Source organism: Gadus morhua, chromosome 16 (assembly GCF_902167405.1).
Source record: "Gadus morhua chromosome 16, gadMor3.0, whole genome shotgun sequence".
NCBI lineage: Eukaryota > Metazoa > Chordata > Actinopteri > Gadiformes > Gadidae > Gadus > Gadus morhua.
In genome coordinates, this window is record NC_044063.1 from 7,140,884 (window position 1) to 7,161,413 (window position 20,530).

The following is a 20,530-nucleotide window of genomic DNA, read 5'->3' on the forward strand; positions in this document are numbered from 1 at the left end:
ACCTGACAGAGGAAAACAGGGGAACGCAATCAACTAATTCTGACTAATTAGGACTGGTTAGGCCAGTACCTCCTAGCAAGTTAAAGTGGACTAATGGAATCAGCTAGCTCAGTACAAGGTGAAATAAAGCCATGGCAGTATGTTGCCATGGCAGTATGTTTATCTACTAATAATATTCAACATCCAATTTATATATTCCAAAACGTCTATATTTCAATGTCTCTCAGGGCCTTCTGCTGTATGCGAACATTGTACAAGTTAACAGCACCTTATGTTCAACTGTTTATGTTTAACTAAATTCTTCTCCTTCTTTTAGTAGTTTAGTTTATTTATCTACTTTTACTTTAAGCATATTTTGTGTGAAGGGAACTTGCAAATTAAGAATTTCATTGCCCAGTGTAAACTATGTTTCCATTGTGTATATGACAATAAACGATCTTGTATCTTGTGTCTTGTGTCTTGTCTGACCCTGTGATAAACCAACACAATCTTTAAACAGAACTCAACAGGGATCTCAACCTCCCCCCCCGCCCCTCCCTCCCGCCCCGTTCCACGGTCCCCGATGGGTACCTCTGCCTCAGCCTTGGTGCTGGCCAGATCCCCCTGGCCCTGGCTCCAGTCCTTGGTGAGCGTGACCCTGGTGTGGAGCTCCTCCAGCTGGGTCCAGAGGAGCTCCAGACCCCCCAGCAGGCCCTCCACGTCCGCCTCAAACTCCCCCTGCGCCCGTACCAGACCGCCAAGCGTCCTTGTCCTGTCCGAAACCGGGATGGGGGGGGGGGTGGAAAGTGTGTGTGTGTGTGTGTGTGTGTGTGTGTGTGTGTGTGTGTGTGTGTGTGTGTGTGTGTGTGTGTGTGTGTGTGTGTGTGTGTACGTGTACGTGTGCGTGTGTGTGTGTAGACGGTTCCTGGGGTTATTCCCTTGATGCAGTGTTTTCCCCCAGATCCATACACTGACCTTGAAGAGAGCAAAGCCTTCACTTAACATAACCTTCTCTGTTGGCTATTAATATTTAGTCGTTATGCAATCGCTTTTATCTCGGGGCCGAGCAAATTGAATTCAGATGCCGTAAGTCGTTAATGAGCAGATCAGGGGTTTAGAGCATCTTGCTCAAGGATGAGTAGATCACGGACATTGGGGTTCCAACACAGAGCCCTTTCGGTTGGATCAAACCCTATATAACCCATTGACTATCATGCCCCTCCTCCCTCGAACACGACACTCACTTTCTTCTCCTTCTTCCAAACGCCGTGTTGGCGGTGGAACCTCACCTCTGATGCAGGTATGTGTTGAGGGCCTTCACTCTCTCTACCAGCGCGAGGGCCTCACAGTCCGACCCGGCCGCTGGGAGACCTTCAGCCCCCTGAAGGGCCCGGGACACCCTCTGTAGGGAGAGAAGAGGAGGAAGAGGAAGAGGAGCCTGTTAAAGGTGTCAGAGATCAACAGATGGTGGAGGGCAGTGCTATGACTGGCTGAAGCAGCAGTCCTTGTTGAGGATGGTCACTTGATGCCTAACGCTAACCTGATCATTAATGGCATGGATGTTGTATGTTTCTTTGCTGTGAATTTAATAATCAGAAAAATGAAGCAAACATTTATTTGGTTAACAAAAGTGAGGGAAAGTTACTTCTAGATTTGAAAGCATGGAAGTTGTTTTTAAGATGACGTCAACGAGAACCAAAACAGATTGAGAAAGAACAAAGTGTAAAGGGACTCAAACACGATGTTCTAACAGGAGAGAGAGAGAGAGAGAGAGAGAGAGAGAGAGAGAGAGAGAGAGAGAGAGAGAGAGAGAGAGAGAGAGAGAGAGAGAGAGAGAGAGAGAGAGAGAGAGAGAGAGACTCAATGTCTTCTGGTCTAGGGATTAATGTATCTGACAGAATATCAGTGTGTGTCTGTCGCCCCAAGCTAACACAACGTGCGCTGTGCATACTGAAGTGTGTGCGGTACGTGACAGTGTATCAAACCAAATCAAAACTTTGCAGTAGCTGGGACTTTTCGGCCAGAAAGTGCATTACAACATGCACACCAAGGGAAACGACAGAGCAAGAAAACAAGCAATGAGTTTAAAATCAATAATATAATCTGAGTTGCATATCATTTTGAGTGATGGAACTAAGCAAAGAAGATAAGGCTACTCACAAATGTGTATTTATTTATACAAACCTCACTTATAAAGGAATTCTCAATGAGGTTTGGCACCTCTTTTGCGAGAGAGGCCTGATAGCATCACGTTCTAGGATTAGAAGAAAGCTAATCTAAAACTGTGGTTTTTTGTTCGTTTTTTTTGGGGGGGGGGTCTGTCGTACCTTGAGCCTGGCCAGGAGAGCCTCTACGTGGGGCAGGGTGGGGTGGGAGAGGGACTCCTGGAGAACACAGAGCAGCAGGCTGTCTGTAAGGGCCCGGGCCAGGGAGACTCCTCCGCCTGGTAGGGACGGCTCCTTCGAGACCCTTGGTGAGTAGGGACACCCCGGGGGTACACACCGCTCGTTAAACTGTCCACCCGCAAATTATTATCATGACTTCTACGGTCCGTATGGACCCTTTTCTTTAACAACAGATTACAATTACACAATTAAAGTGCGTGAATACACGTATTTAGTAATAGGCCTATGCTAAACAAATATCTAATATGGACTAATATTGCCGTTTAGGAATAGAAAATGGTCCTAAGTTTAATAGTTTATATAATATTGCTCGTTATGTTTTAAAGTTGCCTTACCACGAAAAATGTGTGTTTTTCTGATCTGCCACCGATTCTGAGCAAAGCCCCATCTTAACGTCCAAAAGCAGAAGAAAGGATTATCAACATTTTATAATCGAAGGGCTTATAATATATAAACTAACTAACTAACTTTATTTAGAAAATATTAAGTTAAGTTACTGTTAGTAGCACACTGGATGTAATTACGGATGGATGGACACAAACAAGGCCGTAAAAGTGATCATAAAAAGAAGTATACAGACAAAAAGGTCAAATAAGGAACATGCTTGTAAAAGTGTATGATTTACGGGACAGTTTTATTGAACACGTTTTATTTTTGAGTGCGTAGGCGTGTGTCCGCGCACTCACCGCCTTTCCACTGCGCCCCAGGCTCTTCTTTAAGAGCATGGCACAACCTCCCAGGCCTGCTAAAAGGCATCCGGAGCACAGTATCCTCCACGCCACTTCGGCCAGTCCGAGAGAAGGGTGCAATGGCGCCTTCACCTGGCAGAAAGACCACATCACACATACTAGTGCTACAGCGCACCAGCTTCGCCGCGATGGACAGCTTTCCCTCCAGGTCAGGAGCCAGAAGGCGCGATCAGGTGGCTCTTCAAGTTGATTTATACTGATAATGATGAGAGAGAGAACTTTTAGAAAAAACACGCGGGTCACACAGGCAGAGTGACGTAATTAGACAACGCGTGTTTGAGATTGAAGTCGAGCTAATTTAGGAAATCCAAATCATGCTTATCTTGTGAATTCACTACAGTGCATCAGGCTTACTCAGTGGAAGCAAAGTTGTCTAAGTGTATGGCTGTTGCTATGCTGTTCTTAATGTGTTCCGTTGTATTATGTAGAATGAAAACCACTGAAAATAAAGAAATACTTTATAAAACCACCATTCAAATTTACAGCCCAATATTTGGGCAACTGGCAAATACTTAATTACACTCAATACTTTTACCATTCTGGTAATGCGTGACTTCTGAAATACTTCCCGGTGCTTATCGCCTATTAAGTAGCCTACACAAACAGTCACCTGCTTTGAGAAATGTGGCCGACTGGACCAAAGACCCACCTATCTCTCTCTCTAAACAAACCACTCTGTTTATTGAAAGCAGAACGACAGATAACCACAGTATTAGGCTTATGTGTGTTTTATGTACACAATCCTTTACTCCAGATAGGCCTATTACAGTCTCAATGGCCACAGCAGCAGCAATCACAACTCTCACAAGGAAGACATGAACAATGGCAAAGCAGCCAAAGTTATAGTCATAGTAGGGTAATAGCAAACCAAAAGTCTGAGTTATAAGCAAATGATATAAAGCTAAGAGTGTTGTTGTTTTTTCCTTTCATGAATCACAACTGTCAGCATTTCTCTCTCCCCCCCCCCCCCCCCCCCCCCCACATACACACACACTCTGTCTCCCAGACAACCAGTTCACCCGAGGAGACGAGACACCTGTCATTCAAACATCACCTGTCATTCAAACACCTGTCAAGCGTCTCACCAGATGCTGCAGGATAGCTTTGACTGACACGCAAACACAAACGCAAACACAGACGTACACAGTACACAGACACACACACACCTGCTCACTGCCTCGTCTCTTGGTGCCTTCTTTAACTCATCCCACCGCTTCTCCATCCAGTTACCCTGGCAACGCAGACAGGTCGCAGTCCGCCACGCGCAGGCGTTTCAATGAATGGATCCTGATCAATTAAGGGCCGGTCGACGCCATCCTAGCAGTACACAGATCCGCGTTTCACAGAGTTTGTCGTCGGTGTCGAGCTTCTGCTGCTGGGTCTGTGGGCAGGCAGCAAGCCTGTCCAACGTGGCAACCCTGTCAGACTGGTTCCCCCGGGGTGATTCATTTATTTGTCTTCTTTTCCTACATTCCATCCGAGTTGTAATTCACGTCTCGCCGGGCACTATTCTGCGAGAGCCAGGGTTGGGCCTCAGCCAGCTCCAACCTCCCTGATACCTAAGCCCCAAGTGTAAAGGAAAATGAATTACTGTTCACAAAGCGTTGTTCACATATACTCAAGGTTAGGCGTCTTGTAGCCATCGTCTACTACTGTAGGCTAGACTAAGCTAGTCGAACCCTGACTCCTAAACCCTGGACTAAGGCCTAACACTGGGAGACTTACCCTGATTTAATACGCCACCTTCTATTCAAGATGTTTATGGAAAACTATATTTTGATTGGGCGACGTGAATGCTTTTACAGTCACACCTGTAAGCCACTTTGAATACAAGTGGATTTAAATGTGTAGTAGTTGCTGGGGTGTTTATATATCCAGCAGATTGGAGCAACAATTGGTGGTGATTCGGATTCCAAACTATTTAAATGATATACAATTAAACACTGAAGGTGATTCTCCTTCCTTCATAAGAACTGTATGTCTGATGAGACATATAAATGTATGCACTATAAGCACACGTCACACCCACTGCCAAATTGTACCAACATTACACTGCTAAAAAATATATTTGGAAAATATGTCACAATTCAATTCTAGTTTTTGATTACCTGAAAGTCATCAAATCTTTAATGAAACCAGCGGAAATCTATTATATTTCAACCATCCTTAAGAACTCTGTTTATCTCTTCCCATCGATTTTGATCAACATATATTCAACATTAAACAAAAATTAAAGGTTTCAGAAAAGTCTTTTTTCCAGTCACTTTGTACCAGACAATGTCTTTGTGGGATGGGAGTGATGAGTAGAACTTTAATTTCCTGCCATTTTTACAACAAAATGATCTCTGGCCTTGTAGATCGCAAAAATTTACTCAAAAACACAAGAAAACAACCAAAGACCAATTCAGCATGTAAACAAAAAACTATCAGTTATTTCCACCAACACAAAGTAAAACAAAACTCACAAACTAGTCCTATTTCAACCGAAACTGAGGAAAAACAGAAGTGGAAAATATAATAAGATTGCAAAACAAAATGTCTGAATAATTACACAAGACCCGTATTGGAGACAAGTCATGTTGAGCATGACGTACCTGACTCTACTTGTTCTGCTCCTACTTTTCCTCTTTTCAAAGCATTATAGTTTCCGTTTTTCTGTTGTATATGTGCGAAGGGGTTGTGCAATAAGGCAGGCAACACCATAAGATCCAAGGAACCATTTAGTAGTCTCCTTCACAACAGCTACCAACTTTGAAATGACCTTTGAAAATGGACCAAAGAAAAAGAATTGCCACATCTTCGTTCCCCACCTTTTCACATATTTGGAAAAATTATCAAATGTATTTTCCAAAAAGTAATTAGTTATTAGGCGAGTAACGCTGTCCCAACTTTCTCCAGTACTCAGTAGTGTAGGAGGCAGAGTAAAACTTTAAACTAATTCCTTCATTAAATCGTTCATGGTTATGTCTGTTGTCAACTGCCTTTTAAAATAAAGGTCCCATAAAAACAAAATCAATGTTTAACGAAAAGGCTTCGCTAGCTTGCAAATAAATCACGATTCTGGGAAAGGTAACTGACACATAAAACTGGTCATTGGTTTCATACCCTTAAAGACACCCCCAGGGTCTGTGTGGTTGCACCGGTGTGGTACCAGTGTTTGCGTCGAGTTCTTTGAGTGTGTGTGTGTGTGTGTGTGTGTGTGTGTGTGTGTGTGTGTGTGTGTGTGTGTGTGTGTGTGTGTGTGTGTGTGTGTGTGTGTGTGTGTGTGTGTGTGTGTGTGTGTGTCAGTGGCGCGTGATCGAGTGTGTGCGTAGAGGCTGCATGCAGTATCAGTTCAAGTGACTGGCCCCCAAAACAACAACTGCTACTCTACAGGTGGGCTCAGGGCTTGGTGATGTGAACTTCGCTGGTGCCGCTGCCATTGGTTGTGGTGGTGATGATGTACTGCGTGGTGGGTTGCTGATTGGCTTGCTGCTGCTGCTGCTGCTGTTGCTCGGTTGGCTGGTCTGCCTGTTCCGGCGGGGGCGTCTGAGACCCGGAAACCTGCTTGGTCTCCAGGTCCGACTGGCCGTCTGAGATCACGTAGTGGGTCTGGAGAAACACACACAGATGTAATGCATTTCAGTCATATATTTACAATAATACTGTATATATATATATAAAGGTTTGTGTTTCTTTAAGATTATCACCGAAAAATGCCCAGGAGAAGATCGACTTCAACAGAGTTGTACAAGGATTATATGTTTCCACGCATTCGTCCAGTTTGACTCCTTGCAGCGATCCAGGTTAAATTCCTGAATGCTGTTGTGTGCTGCTTCCTCTTAATTTCCTGTCTTTCTACCTTTGCCCATAAAGGCACCAATCGCCTGTCATATACATTTTATAATTAAAGGCTTTGCGTGGATTTGTGCTCTTCCAAACATGCTCTGGCTCACCGTTTTAACCTGGCTGCTGTTGCCGGTCGCGCCCGCGGTGCTGGCCTCAGCAATGACGTACTGGGCGTGAGGAAGAGCCATCATCTGGATCTCAGAGGCTGCAGGAGAACCAGCCACAAAACACATCAATACGCGTAACAAACACAGTACAATAAAAAGCGACACAAAATCAATACACTAACACACGTAAAAGCATACGTAGGTTGACACATGAAACACATGAAAACATGTGTGTTAACGCGTTAACACATAAATACACACGGAAACACACAAATACAAACACACGCGCATAAAGTAAACCATGAAACACAGGCAAATAAACAACCATGTATACACACGGACACATAAACATTCACAGAAACACTGAGCCCAGCAGACTGGGGGGGTACTCACGGTAACCACGGTAGTTCCAGTTGCTGGGGATGTACGCGTGCTGCACGGCGCCTTGCTGCGCGGCGGGGCTCTGGAGGGCGTGGCTCTGGGTCAAGGTGATCGGGGTCAGCTGACTCGGACTCATCTCCTGACCCGTCTGCTGGGAGGAGGCGGGACTTAGAGGTTGGCCAGCCACCTGACAGAGGGAGGGAGGGAGGGAGGGAGGGAGGGAGGGGGAGAGAGAGAGAGAGAGAGAGAGAGAGAGAGAGAGAGAGAGAGAGAGAGAGAGAGAGAGAGAGAGAGAGAGAGAGAGAGAGAGAGAGAGAGAGAGAGAGAGAGAGAGAGAGAGAGAGAGAGAGAGAGAGAGAGAGAGAGAGAGAGAGAGAGAGAGAGAGAAAAGGTGAGTTTGGCTTGTTGTCAACGAATCAATAGCTCCACTGGGTGGCGATCACCGGTCTGATGTTTACCTGGCTGGTGTTTTGGGCGGTGCCCGTCGGCTCGGAGACCTGGATCTGCTGAACCTGAATGGAGTGCTGGCTGTAGCCGTGCTGCTCGTGAAGCTGGCTCACGTCCACCGTGGCGTTCTGAGAGTGCGGTGAAGAAGCCTGTACCAAAAACATAATTTTTTTTTTCGGCCAAATAACAGAAAACAACGTTAGGGATTTTTATTTACAAACTGTTACAGTCATAGTAATATAGACTAAATAACACAATCCATTTAGCCATATCATCATTTTTAAATAATGTATCATAAAGCATAACCTCTCAATAACTAATCCTACACACTAGGGCTGCCATGGCCAAAGAAGACAACGAGATCATGTTCTTTTTGGTTTCTCTCCATCTCCTACAGTGCATTCTCCAGTAGCCCAGGTACTAGTGGGTACATCTCCATCCACTTCCATCCAAACCAACGCTCAACTCGGCCCGCTGTGTCTTACCGGCGCAACCTGCACCACCTGGAGCTGGATGTGCTGGGACTGGGCCAGGGCGCCCCCGGCCTGGCCCACAGGGATGTACTGGATCCTCTGGTAGTCCCCCTGGGCTGTACGGTAGTCTGTGGTCAGCGTCTGAGACAGCTCCGTCATCGCCTGGGTCAGCAGGTCCGTCGTCTGCCCAGAGAGAATTTATAAATAAGAAAACCTGAATCTTCCCTGAGTGAAGGCGATGTAATCTCATCCTTTAGAGTAAATAAAACAGACTCCGCTTCTGATGATAGGGACCTACGGTATTAAACAGGTCCGATATAATTGTATTCATTTGAATATTAAATGTAGGCCTATTTTTGGCTCCTTGCTTCAAGCCTTTCACAAAACGACTTCTTAGGCAAGAAATGTTTTTTTTGTAGATGCAAGCTGTGACTAAGCTCATCTCTGGGTGTTTGGGGAGGTACCACGTCTCTCCAGGGGGTGTAAGGAAAGAGAAACCGGCTTTGCTCTAATCGACAGCTTCAGGCCCCTCACCGCCACGGACTCCGTGGTGGTCCCGTCGGCGTTGATGACGGCGGGGGGGGTGCTGATGACGGCGGCGGCCGGCATGGGGGTCTGGAGGGTCATCTGGCCGAACTCTGGGTGTTTCTTCCGGATGTGCTGCACCATCTTGGTCTGAGAGCAGAGCACACAATCACACAGTGGCTGAGCGGGATATTTACGCTGCAATCTCGGCTGCGATCGTTTTATTTAACAGTTTCATATGTTATCGTTTTAAAAGTTACAGCAAAGACGTAATTCTAGTTTGAACACTTTTTTCTGTTTTTAATGAGTGTTTGATTGAGTGTCAATGCTTCGTTAGGATTGCTACCTAATTTCGCAGTACTCTGTGCAATCAAAAAATACAGAATTTATCCTTGATTACCTAAAAAAGGGAAATATGGTATGGTCAAAATAAATCAATACGTTTGAAAGGCACCAAGAATCATTTTCATCATTCGGTGACGTGTGAACACTATGATCCTAGCGTTTACTTTTACTGTACGTCAGTTAAACACTAGAGTTCCCAACACAGAGTTCCAGAACATTCCAGCCCGCTGCCTGGTACCAACCAAGAACTGGACCGAACCGGACTGACTCTGTTCAGGCCGATGGGGGCGACCACTAGATGCTCACCTTGCTGCTGTACTGCTTGGCGCAGTGTGGGCAGCAGACGGGGGCCGAGGCGATGGTGCCGGTCAGCTGGGTGTGGGTGCTGAGCATGGGGTCCGGCTCTCCCGGGCCCGCCGGCCGCAGCTTCCTGATGCTGGGCGGGAGCTCGGAGCCGGGGTGGTTCTTCAGGATGTGGGCCTTCCTCTTGCTGGCGCTCTTGTACACCTGCGGAGATACAGGGGGGGAGACCATGGTGTCGCAAAGGCTGGGTTTGGCTTCGCTGTAGGGACTCAGGATTTAGCTTCATTTATTAGAACGTGATGCATCAAATCGAAACCACGACAGAAAGTAGAAGCATGACGTGTGGAAGTAGGTTGTATCCGTGGATTCAGGTGCTTTTGTAATTTGTGAGGCAAGCTAATGGACACCGGCTTAAAAAACGTTGGCACAATCAAAGTACTTCTGCCTTGCAAATATAAAAAGGAAGACATAGGCCTATCATTTGTGAATACTAAACTGACTGCAGCTCATCAAGCAATCGTGTGTAAGACGGGCGGTGTATAAGGGGACGGGGGTCGTGGAGAATAGACAACATGTAGTGTGGAAAGAGAGATGGCACGATGCTGTCAATGCAGAGGATAGTGCGAGGAGACTGACGCACCTTGTCGCAGTACTGGCAGAAGTAGTCCCTGTTGGGCTTGATGATTGGCAGGGTGAGCTCCGGAACGTCGTCGATACTCATCTCCGGGTGTCTCTTTGACAGGTGGTTCACCTGCACGCCCAAGGCAAACACAGACACGTCGTTGGAACGGAGGTTCAATTAGAAAAACTGAAATAAACCTTTTTATGACTGTCTGCGCACTAGGGCTGATTCAAAAAACCATGACGTATTGTAAATCTGTTGAGACTCAGTTAACTGAAATTGAATAAATTGCAATTTTCAGTGGATAAATCGAAATGCAGGCTTTGGGATCTCATTTGTATGCACAATGGGTGCATGTGAACCTGTAAACCGCCTCTCTCCTGCAGAGCATAAAGGCTATTCACAGGTAACATCGCTAAACCCAAGATGGCCGCCAGCTGCAAAATTGCAAACTGCCGAGCGCTCGACGTGCGCTCCAGCGCGTCATCAGGGTCTCACCAGCATCCCCCGCCGGCGGAAGCCCATCATGCAGACGCGGCACTTGAACATGAAGCTGTCCAGGTCCGCCGTGGGCACCTTCAGCTTCAGGGCCTTGGAGCGGTGCACGCGGTCCGCCTTCTTGGCCTCCCGGTCGGGGTTGTGCATCCTCTGCATGTGCTCCCGCAGCTTGTCCTTCCTCTGGAGGGAGGAGGAGGAGGAGGAGGAGGAGGAGGAAGAAGAAGAAGAAGAAGAAGAAGAAGAAGAAGAAGAAGAAGAAGAAGAAGAAGAAGAAGAAGAAGAAGAAGAAGAAGAAGAAGAAGAAGAAGAAGAAGAAGAAGAAGAAGGAGGAGGAGGAGGAGGAGGAGGAGGAGGAGGAGGAGGAGGAGGAGGAGGAGGAGGAGGAGGAGGAGGAGGAGGAGGAGGAGGAGGAGGAGGAGGAGGAGGAGGAGGAGGAGGAGGAGGAGGAGGAGGAGGAGGAGAGCGTAACGCAGGCAGGAGGTTCAAGATTAAAGTTGAGTTTGTCGTTCATAGCCATTAAATGCTCAAACTCCAGGCATCCCCAACCATGCAAACAAGACAAACAACTAACAGTACGACCACAAGTGAGCTAAAGCTTCTCTTTGTTTAAAGAGACAAAGACAAAAAGTGACAAAATAACAACATGCAAAATACTGCAAATTTCTGGAAATTAAATAAGCAATAGTGTCAAGATCTATCAAACTTTTTTTTTTTTTCAAAAAGTTGTACACAAGGACAAAGACACTCTGTGTGATTCTTTCGGTTGTCTTGCAAAACGCAATATGAATTCCATGAATTGATTGATTCATGGATATACCTTGATCTAAAGTGCAAGAATCAAGTGACCGAAGAGGGCCAGAACACACACACACACACACACACACACACACACACACACACACACACACACACACACACACACGCGCACACACACACACAAACACACTACATCCCATCCCCTCACCTTGAACTGTTTACCACAGGAGGAGCAGAGGAAGTCCTTGCGGTCCGAGTGTCTCAGCATGTGCAGGCGTAGCTTGTCCGGCCGACAGAAGGCCTTGTCGCAGTCGGGACACTGGAAGATCTTCTCTGAGTGGAAGCAGCGAATGTGTTTCTTCACCTAGCGGGCGGAAGAGTGACGCGTCCATGTTAAACAAACACTGTGAAGACACACAAACGGGGTCGTTTTGAAAGTTGTGCTCACCACAGAACTGCTAACGCGAATTTAGAACGCCACAATTTAACTTTGGTTGAGTTTATCGCCTTTCATTCATATTAAAACTGAAGAGGAGATTGCTAAATGAGAAGCTGTAGATATCTATTTGATGATAATTTATTTTGGAATGGTCTCATTAAAAGGTCTGGATCATGTTAAGGATTTGTAGCATTATGAGCAAATGTGTATCGGAGTTAAAACAACGTGTGTGAGGAGGTAGAAGTAGTGCTGCTCGATAATGGAAAAAAATCATAATCACGATTATTTTGGTTGACTTTGAAACCACGATTATTCAAATGATTATTTTTGAGTTCGAAAAAGGGATGCAATTATTCAGCAGTTCTCTCTTTGCAAAAAAAACACTTTGTCACCAAGAACCCATTTCCCCTTAAAAGAAAACACAAAACTCTCAGATAGAAAATGTTAACATCGAAAATAAATTACAGAAATGTGTCCAGCTGATCCATTTCTATAAAAATAATCGAATCAATAGAACAAATATACTCATATAAATAAATAAATGAACTAAAAAAATACTTTCAACTCGATTATATTAGAGCGATTAATAGGGACTTTTTCTACATCCACTCCGCCGGGTTCCCCCCTACCTGGATGAAGTCGCTGAAGCACTTCTTGCAGGAGGGGCAGGTGAAGCAGCCGTCGGGCCCGGCGTGCACGCCCACGTGCTCCTTCAGGAGGTCCAGCTTCTCGAAGGAGTCGGGGCACAGCAGGCAGGCGTACGAGCGGTTGTCCATGTGCAGCGCCAGGTGGTCCTCAAACGCCGCGTCCGTCGGGAAGCTCTTGTTGCACAGGTGGCAGGCGAAGGCGTAGGCGTCGCGCCCGTGCACCCGCAGGTGCTGCTCCAGCTTGTCCTTGTCCCGGAAGGCCTTGCCGCAGTGCGTGCACTTGAAGGGCCGGAAGCTCTTCCGGATGAAGAGGTGCTGCAGCGCTGCATTCTGGGTAGGGTGGAGGGGCGCGGGGGAGACGAGGGTGAAAGAAAGAAAAAAAGGGAGAAATTTAGGGAAAGTGTTGCTGATTAAAGACGAGGTCGATTCAGAAGGTGGCACGTGGACTGTATCTAATAGGATAGAACATGGGAGCATAGGAGACACACAGACAGACAGACGCACAAATAAACAGAGGAAGGGGGGGATGTCTTATGAAGGAGGAGGAGGAGCAGGAGGTGGCTTAAAGGACGAGAACAGGAAACAGGAACAGGAACAGGAAATGACGAGAACGTCAAGCTTCTGACCCCGTCTCCCTTCTACAGCACCACCAACCTACCTGCACGTCAATCTTTCAGCCGCACAATGAGAGAGAGACACACACACACCGTTGGTAAAGCACAGCGAGGCTAGCACAAATCCACAAAAACAAAAGCAGGTCTTGGGTAGCAGTGTTGTACCGTCTCGATGATCCCGTCGTGGGTGATGATGTTATCGACAGTGAGAACTACGAACTGATGTCCAATCTGTTCATGGTTGCTTTGCATTCCCTTATTCTATGACGCCCAGTCGTGTGTGTGTGTTTATCTCTGTCGAGAGTGAGAACTGTCATGAATGTCGACTTGCTTTGATTGTTCTGAGCCTAGTATTGACGTCGCTTTGGCATTGTGTCTGCTACATGAGTCAATGTTAAATGTGACATATAATACAACCGGGTGTGAGTGTGATTACCCAGTGGACTGTAGCAAACGATGCTCATCTATCCGTCATACATCTAGGTGGACACGTCCACTTGTGATGTCAGAAGAGGCAGATCTTTAAAACGGCTTGTAACAGCCTATCACACTCACACCCGATGGTATAATGTGTACCCTTTAATGTCGGGGTGGCATCTGGTGCCTTTCGGGCTGAACGCAGTCGAACCGTTTGGCTGCAGAACACCCAGCCACAGCTGCTGCAGGCTCACCCGTATTCGCTTGGCTCGCCGCAAGTCCTGAGAGGTCAGGTGGGGGTCGACCGCCGCCCCGGCGCCCTCCCCCTGCGACGGGTCCTCCTTCTCCTCCACGACCGGGGGGACGTCCGGGCTGGCGGGCGGGCCGGGGGGGTCCGCCGCCGCCGCCCCGGGCTCCTCGGCGGAGAGCGCCAGGTGGTCCGGGGTCTCTGAACCCGTCTCCACCTCCGTCTCGAGCTCCACCACCTTGAGGCCGTTCTGCTCGCCGTCGCCCCCGTCCATCCCGACCTCCAGCGAAGGTTTGCCGCTCAAACCCATCATCTCCTGCTGCAGAAGATAACAATGATGGCATCATCAGTATTTAATCATCCATTTAATTTCACTTTCTTATGATGGTGGACAGGATGTACGTCATACATGAGCAGTCCGAAGCAACCCGCGCTCTACCGGGTGTCTCTCTCTCTCCCTTACCGATGTCTCCACCAGGGGGTCCAGTTCCAGGCGGACGAATTTGGGAGGGCGACCAGGTCGTCTACCCGTGCCGAACCTCTTCCTGCCGCGACCACGCCCTCGACCTCTGGATCTGAAGCAAGCAGGAGCGGAGGCCTTTAGTCTACTAGGTTGGTATCATATCAGCTCTGATGTCAACGACTGACATGTCACGTTAAGGTGAGGTCATTTTTTAATAAAGATAGTAACCTTGTTATTATCACAGAGGAAATATAGCCAACGGCAGCATATTCTCTCTGGAGCAACTACAGCTACACACATGTATCAACTACGTAGAAGAGGAAACCTAAACTAGAATTGTTTCATCCAAACAAACTGCGAGAGTGTGGATGCTAAAATGCTAGACGTCAGCGCTAACGTCAACGCTAACGTCACAGTTAAAATGCGTTCGCAGTTAACGGTTGATGGGCGGATGGCCGTCCACCCATTAACTTATTTTGCAAAAAAAGAAGCTGAAAAAGCGTAATAGTTTAAAAAGTTGAAAGAGTTGAAAAATGCAGAGATAGCAATCAAGTCGTTAAAGAGCTAAACGTTTTGAAAGTTTAATGGTTTCTGTAGCTCAAAGTATGCAGGAGCAGTTAACTGCACAAAAAACAGGCAAACGGAATAAAGAAAACTCATGAAGAGCAGTAGATGTGCTTGCAGTAGCAACCACACTAACTACAAAAACACACAGAGTGTGCGCCAGTCCCTGAAACACTAAACTGCTTTGCAGTTGTCGTTTTTCTTCTGTATTTTCCGCTGATGAAACAAGCATCCACAGGCTGGGGAAGGCAGTGCTCTTTGGAGAACCTCAAAGGAGAGAGCAGCCACAGGTTACCTGGTGACGGAGGTCAGCTTCTCGTCGTGCATGTTCAGGTGCTGCTGCAGCTGCTCCGAGCTGACGAAGCGCCGGTTACACTCATAGCACGGCCAATTCTTCTCCTGTTCCCGCAACACTGTGGGGGGGGGGGGGTGACATGACAGGCAGTGAGGACACAACACCAAAGGAGGCTGCACTCTTATCGGTTATGCTGGATTGAATTTACGCCTGTTTATTTTTATATGACTAAACAATGGAGTTGGGACCGGGTGATTGGTAGCACCGTGTGCTTTGACTTGATTGGGGGGTTCACAATTATATATAGAACCACCTGATGCCGCCGTTTCAATTACATTCAAAAAGCTTTATGGCACGACTATTGTTTTGAACAGTATTACCGATGCATTATTTATCTTTCTTTTTTGTACTTGATGGAAGTATGTTTTCTTTCCCTATGAGAGTTTTGTACTTTGTTATTGCATAATAATAAAAAAAAAAAAATATATATATATATATATATATATATATATATATACATTGCTAGCCAATCAAGTCGAAGCACACGGTGCTACCAATCACCCGTACAGTGTTTTGGGAAACACTGGGTCATTTACATTACATTCAAAAAGTAAGGAAATCTTTTTAAATAATAGCTAATTCTCACACACACACAAATAAACGCAAACTTTTTTTTTTTGTAAATAAAGCCATCAGCCTCCCTCACCCTTCCTCTCCTCCTCCGTCACGGTGTGGATCTTCTGGTTGACGAACTGGGCGTACGACGCGGCGTACCACACCTGCAATGACCCCCGGGTTTGAGTTATCACCTGTCATCAGTCAACCACACCCAGAGGTACAACTGCCAGGAGTGCAGAGCCCACTTGAGCTAGGGATGTAGAATAAATCTAATTTTGTTCGAGATTTCTCTTTTTTCCTCGCTTTAATCTTTTAGTCTATTTGACACATTATATGTGTCTGTTTTTTTAAGAGATAATTTAAAGTTCTCAGTTTCAAAGTTCTCAATTACTGAATTAAATGCATCATGTTTTCAAACTAATATAATTTGTTTGAATAATCGTAACTTCAATATTGACCAAAATAACCGTGATTAGGACTTGTCCCACAGTCGAGCAGCCCTACCTTGAGCTCCTGTTTGGGCTGGATGTTCTTGATGGTGGTGTAGAATATCTCAGAGCCGTACTGATAGGCCACCAGGTTCTGCTCCAGGTGATTCTGGGCGGGCCTCACGAACATCATCCAATTACAGCTGTCCTCGTCGGACAGGTCCACCCACGATTCGTCCGTCTTCTCCCCGTCCTTGTCCGAGTCCAGCATGCAGAGCTGCGGACACACAGCGCAGAGGTTCACATCATTAGCCGAGCTAGCACGGCTAGTTTGAACCACAGCTAAGCAGCTCCACGCCCGCACACCTTGAGGTGAATGTTGTGGTCTTGTAGCTGGCTCTCGGGCACCAGGGGCCCCTCCAGGGGGCCAAACTGAGTGCGCTTGGGGATGCGTCGCTTGGAGAACACCCCGCCCATGAAGCGGTCCATGTAGAGCAGCAGGGGCAGGCTGGCCCGGGCCTTGGACACGACCGGGCGGTTGGGGAGCGGGTGGAGGGCCCCGTGCTTCAGACACGCGGATGGGTGGGCGCAGTTGCACTCCTCGCACCCTGAGGGAGAGAGAGGAAGAGTGAGAGTGAGTGAGAGGAAGGGAGAGACTAGGTGTGGATGGGGGGAATCTGAGTCTACAGTAGTGATAATGACTTTCTATAAATACAACCGTCCTAAACAGAAGGTTTGACTTTACGGCTGCTGTGGTTAATTTAGGTTACATTGTGATCCTCATCAAACCCTCATCTCTTGTTTACTTTTGACGGCGACAGATCACTTGGTCAATATTGTAACGGTACTTCTTTTTCTTATAATATTCAACTAACTTATGCCACCTACCTAAGCTAAACCAGAGCTAAATTAAAATTCAAACTCTGGTTAAAACGGTCACACTCATGAGGGTTGTAGCAAAACAATCCACCATCTAAACCGACAACTTGACAACAGGCACGAAAGGAACCAATGAGGCGAGGCGAGCCCCGAGCGCGTTCGGAGGTCGAGGCGGTGACGTACACAGGCTGTGGGGGGTGAAGGGGAGGGGCAGACGGGGCTCCCAGTCGTCCAAGTCTGAGTCTTCGTCTTCGTCCTCTTCTTCATCAGAGTCCTCTGTGGAGTCCGTGGCCCCCAGGGGACTGGGGGGGGGCTCCGCCATGCCCGTCATGGAGGACAGGGAGTTGGACATCTGCTCCTGGGACCCAGGACATATTCAATTTGTTTTCAACTTTATTGACAAGAGGTTTAAAAAAAAGGTTGTTTTGTTTTACGTATTTTTCCGTTTTTTTTTTCAAGTTTCTAAACAAAAAATCTAGAAAGTGTCGAATTCAAGAAGAAGTTCATGCAATGTGAGCCTGCCTAGAAAAATTAAAGTCTGTTTAACGTTTCATTTTACATAGTATGTTAGAGAATTGAGATATCAATGCCCTGGTATGCTTCTTGACCCATCCTTTTTATTTTTAGATGAATGTATGAATGGATCAGTAAATAACCGGATTAACATTCACACATCTTGAGGCTAGTGCGCCACGTGATGAACCATGGGGTCCGCCGTTACCTGGGAAACGGGCTCCAGGAGGGCTTGTGGGTCTTCCGCTACGTTGCTGAGGACGTGCAGGTTTGCAGCGTTCATGTTCTGTCCGCTGGGCAGCAGAACCGTGACCTGCCAGGGAACAGTATGGGTCGTCAGCTCGGTCTTTAAAAGGTTCAATTATACTTCTATGTCAAACAGCGGGCTTTAGGTGCACCGCAGGGCTCAATTCCGGGACCCCTACCTGTTGAGTGGTGCCATCCTGTTGGATGTAGGCTACCTGAGGTTGATCTGCAAACTGGAATAAGAAGAAGAGTTTTAGGCCCAATCCCATTTCTACCCCTTACCCCTTCCCCTCCCCCCTCCCCCTTGTTTTGAAGGGGTAAGGGGTAGAAATGGGATTGGGCCTTAAGCAGATGTGTGATCATATCAATAACGTTTTAGTCATCATGTGACTGTGTGCGTTTGCGTGTGTCTTACTGTACCTGGGATCCGCGAGTGAGTGAGAGTGCGCGCGGGTATACACGTTACCGTACCTGGGATCCGTCTGCAGGGTGTATGTACACCAGGGTGTGTTCTGCAGACTCCACAGAGGTGTAAGACCCTCCGTCTGCAGTGTAGACCACCTGCTCCTGGCCGCGGCCCTGCTGCTCCCCGCTGTACACGATCTGGGCCACCGCCCCACCCTCAAAGTGCACCTGCAACCAGGGGGCACACACACACACACACACACACACACACACACACACACACACACACACACACACACACACACACACACACACACACAGTCAGCTCGCACCCCACTCATCATTGTTATTTTTGCTTCTTTTTCTTTCTTTTTTTACAGTTTTAGCCTGCATCAGCACATTGTAGCGTCTACATTCTGTGGACCCTTTACAGACATAAGGTGAACCCATGCACTGGATCTTTTAGATTGCTTTTAATATGCACTTGTCTGATGTCCCTCTATAAAATGTCTTCATGACCCGTAACCCCGGACCATGCAGAGGAAGAATGAAGAAGGAAGTTCATAACTGATAAATATAATTAATTATAATTTAAATTAATTGAGGGGGTCATCACCCACAGCTCACCTGGGTTGCATTTCCCGTGTCCCCGTCTCCGGCCTGGCTCCACGCGGCTGAGGGTTCTTGCTTTGTTTCCATGGCAGCGTGGTGCCCCTACCTGGCACCTCTTGACCTATCGAGCCACTCCTGGAAGAGGGTGAGAGGTGAGACGGTTTAATGGTAGTAGATAGTGATCATACAATATTGGGAAATATGCCTCAGATCATAATCAGTCTGATAAGACAATGGACTATACATGTATTGGGATCTTAATAACTTGCATATGCTCTACATATAGACCACATATATGTGAAATATGTTTATTCATTATTTTGAACATGTTTGGCAAGCACCGTAAGATATGCAAACAGGATTGCTTATGAAAGCTGCGGCGATATTTTCAACTGAGGGTAATTTGTTTAGCATGGAGCGCTGTGTTGATCAATAAAGAAACGGGACTAGGTTTGGAAAACCTGGGGATTCTGACAGCCATAAACGTAGGTGCCGATGTGAATTTGGCGTCTCCAGAAACCATGCACTTTGTTGGCAAATTGCATGCAACTTCATACACAGAATGGTCAAAGGAGCACTGCAGTAGGGGTAAGCGAAACTCATAGCCAATGTTTGGCTGTGAACGAGTAGGCAAACAGAGCCAAAATGTTGCTGTATGCCCGTATATCAGACACAATGAAAGGTTGCGAGTGAGTCAGCTGATGAAGGTATAGCAGTTCGTTTAACCAATAATGCATTTAATTCCCCCCTATTTTAACCCCACAGGTTCGCAGTCCCAACCGGACCATACCACAAAAACTAGCGCTGTAGAAACCCGGGCAAATTATGGCACGGCGACATCAGCGTTATAGCCGTATATGCGCGAACGAAAGGCCAATCTTGGTGATAAATGTTACTATTCTGGTTCGCGGCATGGGTGGACTTCAGCAATTTACACAAAAACGCCGTTAAAGAAGCAAAGGCGAGACTATTTAGTCGAGACCCACCCGTCCCCCCCATTCTAGTTGAGCCCAGCCTCGGTCTGCTTGGGAACAAGGAAGAACCATGCAGGCTCCATTTTGGGTGGGACTAACAACGTCCACACAAGGCCCCTGCGACTAAATATTTATTCTTCTTGGGTCACTAATGCGCCGAACCATCGTGGATATTTCGTTCGCCAATACAGAAATTACGGATGGGAAATGTAACTGTTAGACCGATGGCGAGGCAATCGCCAGTTCTTTACCATTTAGTGAAAACGATGAAGTTGTTCTTACCTCAGAATGGTAGCTGCAGAGGCGGCTGCATTGCATATTAACATAACCTTCCTAGCAACCCGCCCGATCTCTTCTTACGATTGGTGGAGGTTTGGTTGACTGACAAAAGTCATACATGTATTTTATGTCTTTCTAATTCAACCTTATGGACTATGAACCAACTGTACTACCAATGTTCTACATTGCAATGCAATAAATAACCCCAAAGAACGGGGTAATGCTTTAGATGGTTTTATATATCTCGAAACTTAAATTGTGGATACATTTCTTTCCACCAATAGAAATAAATAGTCACCAGAGTCGACCAATCGAATTAATGTATTCTCTGGTGTCACGAAAGAGTCTTTACAATCACAACATTAACCTGGGCGCTGAAAATACACGCTCTTATGATGTCAGAAACGAATCTATCTGACATGAAATATCTGAAAGTCTTTTTCCTTGATTATTTTGGAGTTCATTAGAAGAG

The 20,530-nt window shown here is 46.7% G+C and overlaps 2 protein-coding genes across 3 annotated transcripts; both read right to left on the minus strand.

Annotated features, from left to right (window-relative positions):
* Positions 1-206: 206 nt before the first annotated feature.
* On the minus strand, positions 207-5,063 carry si:ch211-151h10.2 (uncharacterized). Its single transcript, XM_030380864.1, has 7 exons — positions 4,300-5,063; positions 3,071-3,329; positions 2,720-2,772; positions 2,307-2,448; positions 1,269-1,381; positions 469-751; positions 207-236 (listed from the first exon to the last, which is right to left on the minus strand). The coding sequence occupies exons 1-7, from the start codon at positions 4,353-4,355 to the stop codon at positions 207-209; spliced, it is 936 nt and encodes a 311-aa protein (XP_030236724.1). The 5' UTR covers positions 4,356-5,063.
* A 352-nt stretch (positions 5,064-5,415) lies between these two features.
* Positions 5,416-20,251, minus strand: prdm10 (PR domain containing 10). Of its 2 annotated transcripts, none has more exons than XM_030380342.1 (23): positions 20,062-20,251; positions 18,821-18,940; positions 18,260-18,421; positions 17,968-18,021; positions 17,751-17,855; positions 17,213-17,387; positions 16,517-16,758; positions 16,227-16,427; positions 15,811-15,883; positions 15,105-15,222; positions 14,246-14,357; positions 13,790-14,101; positions 12,487-12,834; positions 11,627-11,782; positions 10,663-10,842; positions 10,183-10,293; positions 9,546-9,746; positions 8,904-9,044; positions 8,382-8,552; positions 7,908-8,045; positions 7,462-7,636; positions 7,069-7,166; positions 5,416-6,724 (listed from the first exon to the last, which is right to left on the minus strand). In XM_030380342.1, exons 2-23 carry the CDS (start codon positions 18,890-18,892, stop codon positions 6,515-6,517), a joined length of 3,555 nt encoding a protein of 1,184 aa, XP_030236202.1. In that variant the 5' UTR covers positions 18,893-18,940; positions 20,062-20,251; the 3' UTR covers positions 5,416-6,514. The 2 variants fall into 2 exon arrangements, with proteins under 2 accessions (XP_030236202.1, XP_030236201.1); XM_030380341.1 differs by lacking the exon at positions 20,062-20,251 and adding an exon at positions 19,792-19,818 and having other exon boundaries at positions 6,440-6,724.
* Positions 20,252-20,530: the final 279 nt, after the last annotated feature.

Coding starts and splice junctions, on each gene's coding strand:
- si:ch211-151h10.2 (XM_030380864.1), bottom strand. CDS start 4,355: ATGGAGAAGCGGTGGGATGAGTTAAAGAAGGCACCAAGAGACGAGGCA. Junction 3,330..4,299: donor AGAGACGAGGCAGTGAGCAG/GTGTGTGTGTGT, acceptor CATCATTATCAG/TATAAATCAACTTGAAGAGC. Junction 1,382..2,306: donor CTCTCCTGGCCAGGCTCAAG/GTACGACAGACC, acceptor CTCTCCCTACAG/AGGGTGTCCCGGGCCCTTCA.
- prdm10 (XM_030380342.1), bottom strand. CDS start 18,892: ATGGAAACAAAGCAAGAACCCTCAGCCGCGTGGAGCCAGGCCGGAGAC. Junction 10,843..11,626: donor CCTGTGGTAAACAGTTCAAG/GTGAGGGGATGG, acceptor TCCTCCCTCCAG/AGGAAGGACAAGCTGCGGGA. Junction 6,725..7,068: donor ACAGCAGCCAGGTTAAAACG/GTGAGCCAGAGC, acceptor GTGTTTCTCCAG/ACCCACTACGTGATCTCAGA.